The sequence below is a fragment of the Prinia subflava genome, chromosome 5, assembly GCF_021018805.1.
Source record: "Prinia subflava isolate CZ2003 ecotype Zambia chromosome 5, Cam_Psub_1.2, whole genome shotgun sequence".
Lineage (NCBI taxonomy): Eukaryota > Metazoa > Chordata > Aves > Passeriformes > Cisticolidae > Prinia > Prinia subflava.
In genome coordinates, this window is record NC_086251.1 from 6,132,064 (window position 1) to 6,148,541 (window position 16,478).

Here is a 16,478-nt window from a genome sequence, read left to right on the forward strand (position 1 = left end):
GTTGAAGCTTTCCTAAGCTTTCCCTGCAAAAGGAAAAGGGGGGGTGGGGGCTGCCTGGTGTTTTTAATGCAGTTATTTTTGATATTGTGTCAATTTTTCAGAGTGCTTAAATCCCTAGGAACAGCTGCCAGGCCTGGCCTGGAATGCCCTGGAGCAGGGGCTGAGCTTGGCACTGGGCATTTTGGGAGGAGGTGTTCACAGAATCATGGAACTCTGTTTTTGGGGGAAGCAGGGGATGGTTAAAAACTAAATCCCCACCATTTCCAGTGTGGATGTGCCACAAGGCTCTGCATTGTTGTGACAGGTGTGGGACAGAGTAGGATGTGGCTACAGCGCTGTGCCACCCCTCAGGATGGCATCTACAGCAGGGAAAGGCACTTGAGTGAGGGGAAAAAAGGGGGAAAAGGTACTAAAAAGAGGTGAAAGAAGCAGTGGTGGGGACAGAAGGTGTGGCTTTACAGAAAACCCCTCAGGTGACATCCAGAAATGAATTATCTCTCTTTATTATTAAATAATTAACACTCCAGTGATTCAGAAATTCCCCAGCAGCTTGAGCTGGAAAGGGAATGGGGGGCAGCCCCCCCGCCCCTTGCTTGTCCCCTGATTAGCAGAGATTTCATGGAAGACTAAACACAGCCTGCAGCAGCTGAGGATCATAGCCAAGGGAACAGTGGCTGGGGTGGAGCTGTGACAGGAACTGAATGCTCAGCCCAGTGGGAGCTGGAAAACACTCCAGTCTGTCCTGGCCTGACCTTCACGACATTCCAACTCCTGCTCCATGGAGCCAGTGCCTCTGAGGGGCTCCTGGATGGATGGCTCGAGGGAGGGAGATCCAAACAGCCAACTACAGACACAGAGCTCCTCGGATGTGCTGGCATGAGCCCCCAGGCCCCCGGATACTTGCTGGTGACACTCATGGCTGGATGTCCTCAAGTGACATGCTGAGGGGTGACAGGAGCACCTTGCTACTTGTCCTTGGCATCCAGCTGGAAACAGAGAGTATCAACAGTGCTTGTCAGGGAGCATCAAACATTCCAGCCCCAACAGGTTTCACAGAATCCTGGAATCCCAGGATGGTTTGGCTTGGAAGGGACCTTAAAGCTCATCCAATGCCACCCCTGGCCATGGACAGGGACACTTTCCACTAGTCTGGGTTGCTCCAAACAACTGGTTTTCCTCCATCACTGCTGCATCAGCATTATCCCTGGGATATGGGATATCCCTGGGATTCAGAGCAGCTCAAGCATCAAGCCAAGGGCTGGCTGGTCCCCAAAATGTTGGTACTGAAAAATCAAAAACCTGGCAAAAAGGCTAAGAACTCCTACTCATTCCTGCTGCATAATCTGAGGGAAGTAAGAACAATCTGGATGTTACAATTGGAATCTTGAAGCCAGTTTTTATGAATTCACATTTGGACAACGTATGCCTTAAAAATACAGCTGTGTTTGATATCAAATGTGGAAAAAAACCTCCCAGTGGTCTAAAGGAATGTAGTAATTCAGGAGCACTGAGCTCCAAGTAATTATGAATTTGTTCCCCTGCAATTTCTCACTCCTGAAGATACCAGAAGGTTAGAGAGGTAAAAATGGTGGGGAAAAAAGATCTTTTTAAGGATTCATCACTGCTAAGTGGAGCATGAGCAGGAACCCCCCTCCCTGTCCAGCCATGGCAGCACTGGTTGGGTCTCAGCACAACTGGAGCCTCCCTTTCCTCTCTCCTACTGCTTGTTGTTCCACAGGAACCTCTGGAAGTGCAAGCACTTGAAGGGACTGTGGGGAACGAGGGTTTCCAGCCCCTCACAGCCGAAGGAAGCGCTGCCTGCAGAATATCCCAGTTTTGTGTTGAGGCTCTGCTGCCTCACCGCCTGGCACTGCTGGCCAGCAGGATTTCCTGTCTGGTTACTCCCACCCCCTGGAATCTGCACCTCCAGCTACAGGGCTTGTCCGAGAACAAATCACACACCAGGTGACGTAACTGAAAGCTTTTCAGTCCCTGAGAGAGTCACTGCTTTCAGCCCAAATCCTGTCTTTTTCCATGTTCCCAATTCATTTGGGACTGGCAGATCCATGACTTCCCATCTACCACAGACACATTTATCCCACAGTGCTCTGCCCTGACACACTGGTTGTGAAACAGCACTCAGGTTTGGGTTGGTTTGGGGTTTTTTTTTCACTTTTCTGTGCAATGTGACCCCAGCGAGCACAAACCCACTGCCCTGCATAACTCCAGCACAGGGAATGCAGGGGCTGAGGGGGGAGCTGGGGGGTCTGAGCCTCTTCCCACCTTCTCTTTCTCCTTCTGGATCAGCGTTTGCATCTCATCGTTCCAGCCCAGCAGCTCCACCAGCTTCTCGACGCCGCCCACCACATCCCCGAGCTGGGCCACGTCGTTGTGGCGCTGCTGCCACGCGAAGGGGCCCACGAGCTCGCGGTTGATGAGGACCCGGGGCACGGAGCTGCGCACAGCTCCGGCCAGGCTGGCAAAGGGCTCCACCTGAGGGGGCACAGGGACAGTCACCCTGCCACGGGCATGGCTTCCTGGCACTCTTGCCTTGGAACTGCTCAGCCACCCCAGCTCTGGACAGGTCACAGTGTCACCAGTTACCTGGTGGCCTTTCCTCAGCTCCCCAGGTTTCCAGAGGGTCTCTCAGAGCACCTCCACTCTATTTCTTACCCTCCACCTCAAATTTCACCTCCTTCTTCTCGCCTTCTCTAAGCCCTCTGTCCCCACCGGCGTCCCTTCAGGCCCTGTTTTCCATGTGCCTTTCTCCCAGGGCTATCCCTTATTCCCAGACCTCCAGGGATGTCCCGATGACGAAGAGCAGGTCTGCCATGGGGAAGTCTGTGAGGTGCAGGAGGAAGCGCTGCGGGAGCTGCTCGCCGAAGAACACGATGTCAGGCTTGACCACTCCGGTGCACACAGGGCAGCGAGGGATCCTGTCCCCCATGACATCTCCCTGAAGGGAGAGACCCCAAAACTGCCTGTCACAGGGACCCTGTCCCCCTGAAAGGAGAGGCCCCAAACCTGCCTGTCACAGGGGTTCAGAACCACCACATGTTCTCAGAGCAGCGCCCAACCCCAAACCTGGTCCCCTCCATAAATCTCTTGTCCCTGAGGGCAAAAGAAGCGGTTTGGACCTGTCATTACTATGATAATTAATGCTCCCTTGTGTTAATTGTGTTGATGCCCGGCTGGGCTCACTCACCCTGAAGTCCTCTCCGGGGAAGTTCCTCTGACACACGGTGCAGGTGGCAGTGGCAAATGTGCCATGGGCTTCCACCAGCCTGTCGGGAGGGATCCCAGCCACTGGAATACAGTGTGTGGGAAAGGACTGAGCCAGAGGCTCCCTCTGTGCATCTCCCCAGTCCTGCTTCTCTCCTCGACTCCTGGTGCTGCTGCTGGCAGATGGGAAGAGGGAGCTCACCTCTCTCCAGCCCGTCGATGTTCTGGGTGTAGAGGCGCAGGAGCAGCCCCTTGTCGTGCAGCAGGCGGAGGAAATAGTGGGCGGAATTGGGGCGGTAGTTGCCAGGATAGAGCTCCTTGGCCAGGGTGAAGAAGGGCTTGGGGTTGACGAAGAAATACCCCAGCTCAAAGATGGCCTCGGGGTAGGGGATGTTGTACTGCTCCAGGTTGCTGTACAAGCCGCTCCCGGGGGACCTGTGGGGACAGGGGGCAGCTGAGAGGGGCTGCAGTGGGACCTGGGCTGGAGACACGATCCCAGGATCAATGAGGTTGGAAAAGATCTCCGAGACCATCAACCTGTCCAACCAGAGATGCATCATCACCTTGTCAACAAGAGCACTGAGTGCCGCGTCCGGTCGTTCCTCGGACACCTCCAGGGATAGTGACTCCACCACCTCCCTGGGCAGCCCCACCCAATGTTTAATCCCCCTTTCCATGGACAAGACCTCAGCCCTCCAAGGACACGGAGGGTGGAGGCATCACCTGAAGTCCGGGATGCCGCTGGGCGTGCTGATCCCGGCGCCGGCCATCACCACTACGCGCCGACATTCCTTCTGGAGCAGCTCGGCCACATCCTTCAAGGTGAGCTTCTGCTTGCCCTTGTCACCTCCCCACCTGCCCAAAATGGCTCGGGTAGCTGCGCTCAGACAGAAGGGCCTGGAGCCTTGGATCCTGCTCGGCACAGGGGGAAGCACAGCACTGAGAGAACTGACAGTGACTTTGGCTCAGCGGGGAGAAAATCACCCAAAAATTCCACAGAAAGCTCTCCTCTGGGCAGGATTGTGCTCAGGCTTCACTAGGAGAAAGCCTGGCTGTTAGTCCGACTCAAACCCTGGAATAGACACGTCCCTCTGCAATTCCTTATGTGGATCTAAAATACCAAATCACCAGTACTCCTGTGAGAGGGCTTTTTTGGACAGGGATGGACACAAGGCTGGACTCACTGGAAATCACCAGTGTCAGTGTTATTCATGCTCCTCTGGGATTCAGGAGGCCCTGCTGTGCCCTGAGTTTGACAGGTTTCTCTCAGGGTGATGTGCCACCTTGCCCAGGTGAGCACAGACACTGTCATTTCCCCGTTCCCCCCTTGGGCTCTGTGTCTCCATGTCCAAAGGAATCAGGGCCCTGTGCCCAGCTGGGCTGGGAACAACCATTACCATCTGGAAACAGTCATTAGCAGTTCAGGAACAGTCATTATCAGCAGGGAACATCTTCTCCCAGAAAATTAGTGCTGCTGGAGCAGGGCATTGTGCACAGTCCAGACCAGGCGTGGGGAGAGCCAGGCGAGCTTGGCAAGCTCAAGGAGCAAGGACAGAGCTGCAAGTGTCTCCAGGCCTCAGCGTGGTCAGCTCTGCCTTCCTTGGGATGTGACAGTTCCTTTCCCAGGGATGTGACACCGCACTGCCTTTCCTTGCTGTCACAGGGACGTGGCCCTGCCTTCCAAGGGATGTGTGAACACTGCCTTCCATGGGATGTGTGGCAATGATTTCCCAGGGAGTGACACCCTTTCCCTGCTGTGACAAGGACACGGCTCTGCCCTGACAGACCGGGTTCCCGGAGAGCTGAACTCAGAGTCGTGGAAAAACACAGATTTCTCTGGCAGATCCCTCTCTCCGGGCTCCCAGGCCAGCCCCGGCCCACAGAGTGATGTCCCTCCTTGGACAGGGACGGGACATCCCCCATCACGGGAGCACATCCCGCCCCAACACCGCTCCCCATCCTCCCCTTCCCGCAGGACGCTCCAGCCGCACGCCGGGCGTTCCCCACCAACCTGCGGGCTCCGCCGCCGTCCGCGCCGCACCGGGCGGTCCATGCGGTGCTGCCGCCGGCGCCGCGGCAGGGCCGGCGCTCCCACAGGCTCCTCCAGGCTGCAAGAGAGCAGAGCGGTGCTGGGGGCGGCCCGGCGCTCCCGGGGCTCCCCCTCGGCCCCGGCGCTCACCGGCCGCCAGCAGCGCCCGCGCCCCGCGCTCCATCGCCGCTACCGCACTGCCGCCAGCACGCGCGCCCGCGCTCCCGCCGGCCGCCGCCGCTCACCCCGCCCGGGGCCGGCCCGGCGGATCCGGCGGTGCGGGCGCGGGGAGAGGCGGCGGAGGAAGGCCCGGGGGGATGGCGGCGCGGCGGCGTCGCCGTGGTGACCGCGGGACGCGGCGGGGCCGGCGCGGGAGGAGTGCGCGGCGGCGGCGGGCGCGGGGCGTTACGGTACCCGGCGTGCCGCGCGCGGCCGGAAGTGAGTGCGCACAGCGGGGACGGCGCGGCCTCCTCGCTCCGGTCCCGTCCGGCCCCGTCCCGGTCCCGGCCCCGGCCCCGGCCCCGTCCGGGCCCCGCCGCCGCCATGAAGGACGTGCCGGGCTTTCTGCAGCAGAGCCAGAGCGCGGGGCCGGGCCAGGCCGCCGTGTGGCACCGCCTCGAGGAGCTCTACAACAAGAAGTGAGCGGGGAGCGGCGTGAGGGGGGATCGCCCGCCCCGGGTCCCGGAGCCGAGCGCGGCCGGGCCAGCCCGGCTGAGGAGCTCTCGCGGGGCCCGGCTGGACCCGCGTCCCTTTAGCCGCCTCCTTTGTCCCCCGGGAGGTGGCTCCGGCGGTGTTTGCCCCTGTCGGGGGGTTCCCGGCCCCCGGTTCGCCCCCGATCCGCGCCCCCGTCGGTCCCTGCACGGTGCGCTCGGCACGGCCCGGGCTGTGGCGCGGTTCGGCGGCGCCGGGCTCACGGGGGTGTTCTGTGTCCCCAGGCTGTGGCACCAGCTCACCCTGCAGGTGCTGGACTTCGTGCAGGACCCCTGCTTCGCTCAGGGAGATGGGCTCATCAAGGTGAGCGCACTCTTCCCAACTCTCCTGGGTTTTGTACCAGGAAAAACCCAGCCTGTGGCTTCTCTCTTTCCTAACCAGGGTGGGTTCAGCGCTCGGAGTGTTTATACTGGTGACTGTGTGATAATTATCGGGAAGTTAAATGTCTCGGGTTCAGAAGCTTCAAAGTGATTCTCTACTTCACTCACCTAAAATTTTTATTTTGGGGAGTTGCAGGGGGATTTTTTTTTCATTCTATATTTTAGCAAGAGGTTTGCAAGTGCAGGGTGAGTGTTCAGTGGAAGAAGCCTGTGGGGATAGAATTAGATAAAATGAGCAGTTCTGGGTTCTGAACAGTGTTGGAATTTCTGTATGGGATGCCCGATTTTGTGGAAAAATCATAGGATCCTGGAATGGTCTGGGTTGGAAGAGATGTTGAGGGTCATCATATTCCATCCTCCCTGGAAGGGACACCTTCCACTAGCTCAGCTGGCTCAGAGCCCTGTCCAGCACTTCCAGGGATGCTCAAATGAGCTGGCATAGAGAAGAAATATGATGAGGAGCTCTGAACCGGGGTGTCCTTTGCCCTGAGTGTCCCTGTCCTTGTCCCCGCAGCTCTACGAGAACTTCATCAGCGAGTTTGAGCACAGGTGAGTTACTGGGGGCCACCTGGGGGGGCTTGGGGGCCACCTGGGGAGGCTTGGGGGCCACCTGGGAGGCTTGGGGGCCACCTGGGGGGCTTGGGGGACCCCTGCTGACTCTGAGCTGCTCCCTGCAGGGTGAACCCCCTGTCCCTGGTGGAGATCATCCTGCACGTGGTCCGCCAGATGACAGGTGTGTGTCCTTCCCTCTTTGCTGTCCTCTTGTTGCCTCTGGAATGTGGCCAGGGAGGGGTCAGTCATGGATGGGAAGTTGTTGTGCTTCTGCTGTGTCAGGAAGGGAAAGTGCTGGCTTAAAAAGCTCAAGTTATTGTTGATCCCTGGAGCAGGAAGTCCACAGCTTCCCTCAGAGGTGGTTGGTGAGGAAAAGGCTGGCTGAACTGGCAGCTCCTGCTGCAGGTTGAGGGTACAGCATGGAAAACCCATATTCCAGCCTTCAGGAATCCTGTAAACGGTGTTTTGGTCAGCGGGATTTATCTCCATGATAGCTGCTCATTTAAATATATTTTTCCCTCTGCTCCAGATCCCAATGTGGCCCTGACTTTTCTGGAGAAGACCCGGGAAAAGGTATGCTGGAAGTTGCTCTTGGTGCGTTTTGCCTCCGAGCAGGCTGAGGGTCACTGGCTTGTGTGTCACCTGTGCTGGAGGACAGCACCTCTTCACGGGGATCTGAATCAGGAACATGCTCACAAGTGACATTTATCCAGCCCTGGCTGCAGGTGACACTCTGAGCAGGTCCCTGTGTCCCTGCAGGTGAAGAGCAGTGACGAGGCCGTGATCCTGTGCAAAACAGCCATCGGGGCCCTCAAGCTCAACATCGGGGACCTGCAGGTCACCAAGGTGAGGGGTGGCCCAGGGTGGGGAGTTCTGGGGTGCTGGGACATTCCTTGGGGTGTGTGAGCTCCCCAGGATGTGGGAGCTGCTCACGGTGACCTGTGGTGTTGTTGCCTGAGCGAAGCACACGGGGTTTGTCATCCTTGGCTGGTTTTAAAACAGTCTTTTAAACCCAAAGTGAGATGTTTTTCAGGCAGGGTGGCTTTGGTTCTCTTAGAGCAAGTGCAGAGGGATGGGTTTGGGTGATGGAATCCTGGAATGGTTTGGGTTGGTGGGTGATCTTGAAGATCACCCAGTCATGGGCAGGGACACCTTCCTCTAGACCAGGTTGCTCCACCCTTACCTTGGACACTTTCAGGGATGGGGCAGCCACAGCTTCTCTGAGCAACCCCTGCAGGCCTCAGCACGGGGAAGGGTGTGGGAGGGATGGTGGCTTTGCCCAGGATGTCACCAGGGATCCCTCAGGAAGGCTGCCATCCTGGGAGCTGGGAGCTGTGAGAGCCAGCTCTTGTCCTTCCCAGGAGACCATCGAGGAGGTGGAGGAGATGCTGAACACCCTTCCCGGGGTGACGTCAGTGCACAGCCGCTTCTACGACCTCTCCAGCAAGTACTACCAGACCGTGGGGAACCACGCCGCCTACTACAAGGACGCGCTGCGCTTCCTGGGCTGCATCGAGGTCAAGGACCTGCCAGGTACCTCCTCTCCAGGGAAATCCCACTTGCCATGCTTGGCTTCATCCCCCCAACCCAAATGAGTGCCCTGGCTGAGGTTTCCTCCGTGTTGTTTTGGCTGTGCCGTGGTGGATCCGAGGTCTGGCTGGACTGAGGAGTGACCCCTGAGGACCTGCCCCTGAGCTGGACTGGGGGAAAAGGGGGATTAGCCCTGCCGGAAGGACAAGTTTGTTCCAATTCCCCAAAATCCTCACTCTAGATTCAAAAAGCAGTCCTTTTGTGGTGTGGTTACTGCAGGCTCCTGAAATTCAGGTGGCGTAGGGGAAGATGAGGTCTGGGAATAGTTTACTGTAGGTGAGGGAGGGCTTGATGGAGCTTAAAGTGGTGCTTTGTCTAAATTATTTTTGCCTTGCTTTTTTTTTTCATCCCATTTATTTTTGGTTAGGGTATTTTTTGTCTGTAGTGGTTTTGGTTTGAATCTTTTTTCATCCAGATTATTTTTGTTTTGCTTTTTTCCAGTATCAGAGCAGCAGGAGAGAGCCTTCACCCTCGGGCTGGCTGGGCTGCTGGGAGAAGGCGTGTACAATTTCGGGGAGCTGGTGAGTGCTGCCACATCCCTTCACCCCTGGAGCCCCAGGAGCTGGTTTTGCCCTGCTGACACCCTCCTGTGTCCCCTGCAGCTGATGCACCCCGTGCTGGAGTCCCTGCGCAGCACGGACCGGCAGTGGCTCATTGACACCCTCTTCGCCTTCAACAGCGGCAACGTGGAGACCTTCCAGGCCCTCAAGTCGGCCTGGGGGCAGCAGGTGAGGGCTCTGGGACTGCTGAAGGCCCAGGCTTGGGATTTCCACCTGACACTTGGAGTCTGTGGTCTTTTTCTTAAGCACCTTTGCCTCATTCCTGGCTCTGGAGTACTGGTACAATTATGGTTGGAGCCTAGGCGTGGTTATCCCATCTTGATACACATAATTAGTTTCCTTTTGGCCTCCCTCTGGCATGCTTCCAGTGGAAAACAGTGGTTTTTCCCTCCTGTTCTGGGAAGTGTGAGGGAAAACAGTGATGTTGGATGTTACCTGCACTGGCTACACCAGTGCCAGAATCACTGGCATAGCAGTGGATTTGTGAGGTCACTGGCACTGGGATTGTTTTCTGGAACCATTCCTGGCTGGTGGGTAGGCTGTGGTGGCCTCCTTCCTCCTAAAAGAACCCTGCCAGGGATTTATTCCTGTATGTAAAGCTGTTCCGCCCCAGGATGGGGATAAAATGTAATCCTGACCCGATTTGGTGCCTTTTCTCCCCTCACAGCCTGACCTGGCTGCAAACGAAGCGCTCCTGCTGCAGAAGATCCAGCTGCTGTGTCTCATGGAGGTGAGCTGGGGTGTGCCCAGTCTGTCTGCTCACTCACCTGCAGGAACTCCTGCAGACGGGAAGTTCAGTGTGGATTGTGCCTGTAGATGGAGCCACAGGCAGGTGCCATGGGGGAAAACTTGTGCTGGGCTGCTTGTCCCTAAGTCCAGGGGGGCTCTTGCATGGAGTGCCAGGACAAGGGGGAATGGCTTCTCTGGCAGAAGGTTAGGTGGGATATTGGGAAGAATATCTTCCCAGTGAGGGTGGTGAGGACCTGGCACAGTTTTCCCAGTGAAGCTGTGGCTGCCCCATCCCTGGAAGTGTCCAAGGCGAGGTTGAACAGGGCTTGGAACAATCTGGGACAGTGGAAGGTGTCAGTTCTGTGATATGGAGGAGGGGGAGAGCAATCCTTCATGGGTGGTGTCTGGTGTATGTTCCAGTGTAACATAAGACTTTTAGAACACAGTTAAACATCTTCGTTTCCCAAGGACTGAGGGTCCTTTCCCTGATGGATAACCTGAAACAGTCCCTTCTGTCACGGGAAGGCTCTGCTGTCACCACACTACACTGGTGTGAAACATTCTTGTTTGACTTATTTTGAGATGAGATGGGTTAAACATGAAAAATGCAGTTGCCAGTGCAGTGTGGGACTGGGCAGGGCAGCTTGGGGAGGCTCTGTGAGCTGTGGGAATCCCTAAAACCTTTATGGGCGTTGTTTTTTTGGTTTGTTCCCTGGATCCAGATGACTTTCACCCGCCCAGCCAACCACCGCCAGCTCACCTTCGAGGAGATTGCCAAGAGTGCCAAAGTCACCGTCAACGAGGTGAGTTTGGGGTTAGACACCCTTGGTAACTGCAACTCTGAGAGTGCCTGGATGGACCTGAACCACACAGAATCCCAGAATCATTTAGGCTGGAAAAAAAAATCTCCAAGATCATCGAGTCCAGCCTATGCCCAGAGCACTGGGTGCCACATCCAGTCATTCCCTGAACACCTGCAGGGATGGGGGCTTCAACACCTCCCTGGGCAGCCCCTTCCATTGCCTGGAAGCCCTTCCCAAGAGGAAATTCTTCGTGATGTTCAACCTGAACCTCCCCTGGTGCAGCTTGAGGCCGTTTCCTCTTGTCCTGTCTCTCGTGGGAGACCAGCTCCCACTTGCTGCCTGGGGACAGTTGGGCACTTTGGGCTATTTCCAATTGCCTTGTTCTTCCTTGGATTTCAGAGAAAAGAAAATAAATCTAGTTTTAGGGAAAAAGAACTAAAAAAACCAAAAAACAACCCCTAAAATCCAGTTTTAGGGAGAACTCCTCTATGTTGAGGTGCTGAGTCTCGAGGCAGTTCTGTTACCTGAAAGGGCATCTCATTCTGTGGGGATCTCATGTGGAGATGCAGTTTTATTCATCTCGGGGGGAAAATGGGGTGATCTGGTCATTTCCCAGGATTCTCTGTGTTCCCAGGTGGAGCTGCTGGTGATGAAGGCGCTCTCAGTGGGGCTGGTGAAGGGCAGCATCGACGAGGTGGACAAGAGGGTGCACATGACATGGGTGCAGCCACGGGTGCTGGACCTGCAGCAGGTGAGGGCCACCAGCCCCAGGGCCACCAGCTCCAGCTGGGCCGGGGTGAGGTGACCTGGGAGTGACACTGGAGCTGGGATGAGTCATGGCTTGGGAATGAGCCTCTCTGGGGGCTTGGCTTTGCCCCCGGGGTGTTTCACCCAGAAACTTCCCAGGAGGTGTGGGACAGGACAGGGCTGGCACTGTGAAAGCCACACAAACACCTTGGAACACAGAAGCCACGGCTGGGTTTTCCAGAAGGATCCAGGCCTCATTCCTAAATGCATGAAACAACCTGTGGGAGTTTTGAGGATGTAGGAGGCACATTCCTGTTGGGAAGAGAGAAGTCCAGGATGATAATGAAGCTGCTGAGCTTTTTAAGTTCTTCCTTGTAACACTTAAGGAGACTGTGCAGGGTGTCTTTACCTTCAGCCCAAAAATGAGTGCCTGGAATTCCAGCTGCAGACAATTCCTTTGGTGCATTTCAGTTTAACCCTTGCTGATTTGCTTTAGAAGCTGTTAATCCCAGAATCCCAGGATGGTTTGGGTTGGGAGGGACCTTAAAGCCCATCCAGTCCCACGCCTCTGCCATGGGCAGGGACACCTTGCACTATCCCAGGTTGCTCCAAGGCCCATCCAGCCTGGCCTGGAACACTTGCAGGGATGGGGCATCTCCCTTTCTCAGTGTGTGGAGCTTTGAGGAGTGGTTTGAGCTCTCAGGCGTGAGAAGGAGTCTGTGGTCATTCCCAGGAGCTGAGGCACTGTCCCTGTGGCTCTGCCTTGCAGATCAAGGGGATGAAGGATCGCCTGGAGTTCTGGTGCACGGACGTGCGGAGCATGGAGATGCTGGTGGAGCACCAAGCCCACGACATCCTGACATAGAGGAGAGAGTGATTCCTGCTGCTCCCGAGGCCAGCAGCACTCAGACCACTGACTGCACTGAATCCATGGAGGGGTGGGTGGGCAGAGCGGGAGCAGCCTGGGATGTGGCAAGCAGGAGGACGAGGACGTGGCCTTTTGCTGTGTGACCCTTTGGTGCTCGAGCCAAACTTTCCCTCTGCTGGCAGGAGTGGCTCTGATTCCTGATCCCAGAGCTCTGTCCTGGGGGGATGGATCACTCCTGATCCTCCTGCCTCCAGCTGCTGCAGAAAGGATCCTAGTGCAGGATCCAAGGGGTCTTGGCCTTAGGAGACACAGCCTGTCCCGCTGCCCTCTTCCCCTGCCCCTGCAGCAGCCTGAAGCAGCATTCCCCAAACCTTCCCCAAATCCTGTTCCTCCCCTGGCCACGCTTCCCTCCGCCCTGCTTCATCTGCAGCAGAGGGAGTGTTTGCTCCATCCAAGGGTTTTCCCGGGATTCCTGGTTAGTGGGTGTGTCCATACCCCTGAGGGGGTGGTTGTCTTTCACCAACGCTTTGTGCTCAGGTGAGGTGCAGTGGCATAGCCGGAATAAACGTCTCTGCCTTCCCTTTTTGGGAATTCTGTGTCTTCTCCATCCCTGGCAGCTGAGCTGCTGCTGATTCCTTTAAAAACGTGTTTCCGTGGTCAGGCCTTGCCACCGCTGGGATTCAGGAGCTTTCCTCACCAGTTTGGTTCTCTGGTGTCATTAACAAATGGCACTGCTGGAATTTTTTTACTTTTCCTGCTTTTCCTGCCTTGACTGAGGATGTAAATCCAGCAAGAGAAAGAAGGGAGCATGTGGCTGATACCAGACGGGTGCACAGATGCCTCACACAAGGGAGACAAACTTTGGAAAACAGGACAGAATGGAATTGCTGGGATCTGTACCTGCTCAGCCTCCTCCTGCTGCTCTCCAGGCCCTTCTGGCTGAAATTCCCTCCTGGATGGGGGTTGTTCAGTGCCCAGTGCCTGCCCCTTCCCTGCCCAGCCACTGCGTCTGATTTTCCCAATCCCTGCTGCATCCTGTCTTCCAAGGCCTATTCCTGGTGCCACTTCTGCTGACTTCAGGAGAGTGTGTGGAAGAAAAGTGTTCTGATCAGGAAAATATTCCCATTATTTCATAGCTGAGGACAGGAGAAGGCTTAAAGGAGCACAGTCTCCTTCCCAGTGCCATGTCACATCCAGCCCTCATTCCCATGGCTGTCCCTACACTTTAGGGAATAAAGGAAACTCCACTGGAGCTGTGGGGCTGCTGCTGCTTGAGATCAGCATCCAAAACCTGGAATGTCACTGTGGGGAGCAGTAACAGCTTCCCCCAGGAGCATCATGACAGCTCCCGTGCTGTGAAGCTCTGAGCTGCTCCTGGGAATGAGGGTCAGATCTGTGGAACTGTGACAGCTCCAGAGGCTTTTCCAAGATACCTGCAAGTATCCCTTGCTACCCAACCCTTCCATGTGCTGGCTGCTTCCCTGGCACAGGTACTTTGGGATGTGGTGGGTGGAGAGGCCCTTCCTGCAGGGAGGGGAGTGGGTGGCTGTGCAGCCCCCAGCCCGTGGCACCCTTCTGATGTCACTTCAGCCTTTGAGTGTTTTCCTGCCAGGAATTTACCCTGGACTGGCTTCCTTGCTTGTGCTGGGAGAGGTGACTGGGTGCACGCAGCCCTGCAGCTGGTAGAGGCTCCAGAGGGACTGTGCCTTCGCACTGGGACCTGCTGCCAGCCCTGGAGGGAATGCTGCCATCAGGGCAGTGGGCAGAGATCCCGACCATTCCCCACGGACACCCCCATGGATGGAGCAAACACAATGAGTTGTTGAACGCAAAGGTGGATTTTAATGAGCAGGCTCGGGGGGTTCCATCCAGGCAAGGCTCTGTCCCAAGGCCTCTTCCCTCAGGATTCTCTCAGCAGGGAGCAGGCTGCTCCTGCCACTCCTCACTCCGGCCTGCTCTTGTAGTTGTGAATGTTGCCCAGGACCCAGGCTGTGGGCAGCAGGAAGGACATGAACATCATGGCGAGGCCGATGGCTTGTTCCTGAGGGGGACAAGGAGCGGGAATCAGTGGAGTGGCTGTGCCAGGGCCATGGCACACAGGGCTCCCAGGATGGCTGCGATGATGCCGTCCAACACCACACACCCAGCTCGCTTCCCTGTGCTCTTCCCAGTCCTTTGGACCTGCCCTGGGTCTGTGGAGGGAGGTTTGGGGAGCAGAGCTGTTCCCACTGGCAGTGGATGGAGCTGGAGCTCTCCAGGTTTGTTTCTCTCGGACAGTGGAGCAGTGCATGACCTTGAGGCTGTGGCCGGGACCTGCAGTGTTCCTGACTTTCAGATGACTTTGGGATGGGAACTGCAGCCAGGAGCAGCCTCTCGTTTCCCCAGTGCAATCAGGACAGCATTAACCCCCCACACTGGCACCTTTCTCTGATTTATTTGCCTGGAAAAAGCCTCTCCAGGCTTCTGCAGCTCCTTAGTTGAAGACCTTGGAAAGGCAGCAGAGGGAAAACCCCCAAAAAAGGGTGGAGGGGAAACCAAGCAGGATTTTGGTGGAAAGCTTTTTTCCAGGTTGTTTTCCAGATTGTTTCACCCAGGCTGGGAGGGTTTGGTTTGGGGGAGACTGTCCCTACAGGAGGAATGTCAGAGGGACTTTGGGCTCTGCAGTCACAGCAGCCTCTGTCCTTGCCCGTGGGGACACCCTTTGGGGTGACTGTCACAGGACAGGGGGACAGGGTCTGGGTCTGTCCCTGAGGGACCACCAGTGCCACCGCTGCCCCTTGCCCTGCGCTGCAAGGGACCTCCAAATTCCGAAGGTAAAAAAGGGGCTGAAGGGACAAAAGCAAACGGGAGCAGGAGCCAGAGGTGGGGAGCAGGGCATGGGCACCGTGGGAGTGTGGGCTGGAGCCTGAGGGCACACTCCTTCTTTTCCTCCCCTTCCCCTTTTGCTTCCACTGCCTTCCAAAATAATTTGGGCCTGACACAGAGGGTTTGGGTTCCTCCAACCGGGGTGTCCCCACTTTTTCAGCCCCCCAGAATACTCACACCTGGGGAGAGTGGGTCCTCGGCGGGGAGGGAGCGGACCCGTGCCTGGGGGACCCGGCGGATCCGGAGTGCGGCCACCAGGAGCTGGGAGCCCCTCTGGAAACCCCTCATGGCGCTGTCAGGGCGATCCTGCTGCTGCTCCTGACGCTGCAGCTGCCCAGCTTGTCACTGTCACTGCTGCCACCACCCCCCTGCCATTCCCTGGCACAGCTCCAGGGGCACAGGGAGGAACAGCCTGACACAGCCAGGTTTTCCCAAATTTCTCTCTGATTAATTTTTCTTCTCTTAAGTCTTTTGGGATTTATTCCCCTCAGCGCTGCCCAGGACTCTGAGACCAAAAATTGTCCCCAGCCAGCACAGGGGGACACTGAGCCACTCTGCTGGAGAGCAGAGACCTTTTCCCTTAAAAGCAAAACTCTTCACTTGGAGCAGAACTCCTCTCTCCTTGGACCTCCTCTTCTGCGAGCTTTTATAAACTTTGTAACGCCAAAACGCCATTTAGTGAGAAAGGATTTTCTAGAAAGGGCCATTTCCAAATTCCTCTGATAAAGGGAAGGAAGTGGGGTGTGTGCCACTGGGATCAGCTGGGGAAGAAGCTGCTCTTCCCTGTGTGCTGGTGGCTGCTGGAGGGGGAATCCAGAGCTCCTACGGATGCCCAGCTGCCCTCCAGGGGATGGATATTCCTGCCCTTGCCGTGGACTCAGCCTGCGCTGCAATCAGGTTGTGAGGAACAAAGCAAAGAGGAAATGAATCCTGCTGGGGCACAGCTGGGATTAGACCCTGGAATACCAAAGGAGTGGAGCTGGGAGCAAGTGTTACTGCCCGGCCTCTGCCCTTTGTCAGGGTGTCCCCAAGGCATCCCTGGGGCATTGGCAGCGGCAGGACTGACCCAGCCAGGCTCCATGGGGGCTTTTCCATGGATTTACAGGGGAGGACAGATGTGTTATGCCACTCCTGTAAGTGCTGGATCGGGCAATAAAAGAATCCCGGTGAACACCGGGGCCGGTGGCCGCTCAGGGAGGCTGGTGCAGCTCCATCCCTGGATCCCTGACCCACCAGGACGGGACCAGCTGGAAAAGCATGCCAAAGCCAAAGTCCAGCTGGAATTTTTGTCCTCCCTGGAAACAAGCGAGGGGAAGGGTCAGAGTGCGGCTGGGGACACGGGAGGTCAGTGGGGTGTGCTGCTAACCCGGCTCTCTGTCAGCGGCTTTGGGATCAGAAATCATCAGACTTGGTCTTCCTCTT

The 16,478-nt window shown here is 56.7% G+C and overlaps 2 protein-coding genes across 5 annotated transcripts; one reads left to right on the plus strand and one right to left on the minus strand.

Annotated features, from left to right (window-relative positions):
* Positions 1–487: 487 nt before the first annotated feature.
* Positions 488–5,580, minus strand: SIRT3 (sirtuin 3). Of its 4 annotated transcripts, none has more exons than XM_063397851.1 (8): positions 5,402–5,580; positions 5,234–5,330; positions 3,946–4,134; positions 3,425–3,657; positions 3,206–3,306; positions 2,795–2,956; positions 2,284–2,493; positions 488–986 (listed from the first exon to the last, which is right to left on the minus strand). In XM_063397851.1, exons 1-8 carry the CDS (start codon positions 5,433–5,435, stop codon positions 966–968), a joined length of 1,047 nt encoding a protein of 348 aa, XP_063253921.1. In that variant the 5' UTR covers positions 5,436–5,580; the 3' UTR covers positions 488–965. The 4 variants fall into 4 exon arrangements, with proteins under 4 accessions (XP_063253921.1, XP_063253924.1, XP_063253922.1 ...); XM_063397854.1 differs by having other exon boundaries at positions 5,497–5,549; XM_063397852.1 differs by lacking the exon at positions 2,795–2,956.
* Positions 5,581–5,664: 84 nt separating this feature from the next.
* Positions 5,665–12,782, plus strand: PSMD13 (proteasome 26S subunit, non-ATPase 13). The gene is made up of 13 exons (XM_063397850.1): positions 5,665–5,889; positions 6,187–6,265; positions 6,857–6,891; positions 7,020–7,075; positions 7,424–7,467; positions 7,654–7,740; positions 8,256–8,427; positions 8,926–9,005; positions 9,087–9,212; positions 9,712–9,774; positions 10,496–10,576; positions 11,211–11,327; positions 12,093–12,782. Exons 1-13 carry the CDS (start codon positions 5,795–5,797, stop codon positions 12,186–12,188), a joined length of 1,131 nt encoding a protein of 376 aa, XP_063253920.1. The 5' UTR covers positions 5,665–5,794; the 3' UTR covers positions 12,189–12,782.
* Positions 12,783–16,478: the final 3,696 nt, after the last annotated feature.

Excerpts from the sequence above, each read along its gene's own strand:
- PSMD13 (XM_063397850.1), top strand. The coding sequence starts at position 5,795 with ATGAAGGACGTGCCGGGCTTTCTGCAGCAGAGCCAGAGCGCGGGGCCG. Across the intron at positions 6,266-6,856 it reads AGGGAGATGGGCTCATCAAG|CTCTACGAGAACTTCATCAG; the intron begins GTGAGCGCACTC and ends TTGTCCCCGCAG. Across the intron at positions 7,468-7,653 it reads TGGAGAAGACCCGGGAAAAG|GTGAAGAGCAGTGACGAGGC; the intron begins GTATGCTGGAAG and ends GTGTCCCTGCAG.
- SIRT3 (XM_063397851.1), bottom strand. The coding sequence starts at position 5,435 with ATGGAGCGCGGGGCGCGGGCGCTGCTGGCGGCCG. Across the intron at positions 4,135-5,233 it reads GACGGCGGCGGAGCCCGCAG|GATCCAAGGCTCCAGGCCCT; the intron begins GTTGGTGGGGAA and ends TGTGCCGAGCAG. Across the intron at positions 2,494-2,794 it reads TCATCGGGACATCCCTGGAG|GTGGAGCCCTTTGCCAGCCT; the intron begins GTCTGGGAATAA and ends GTGCCCCCTCAG.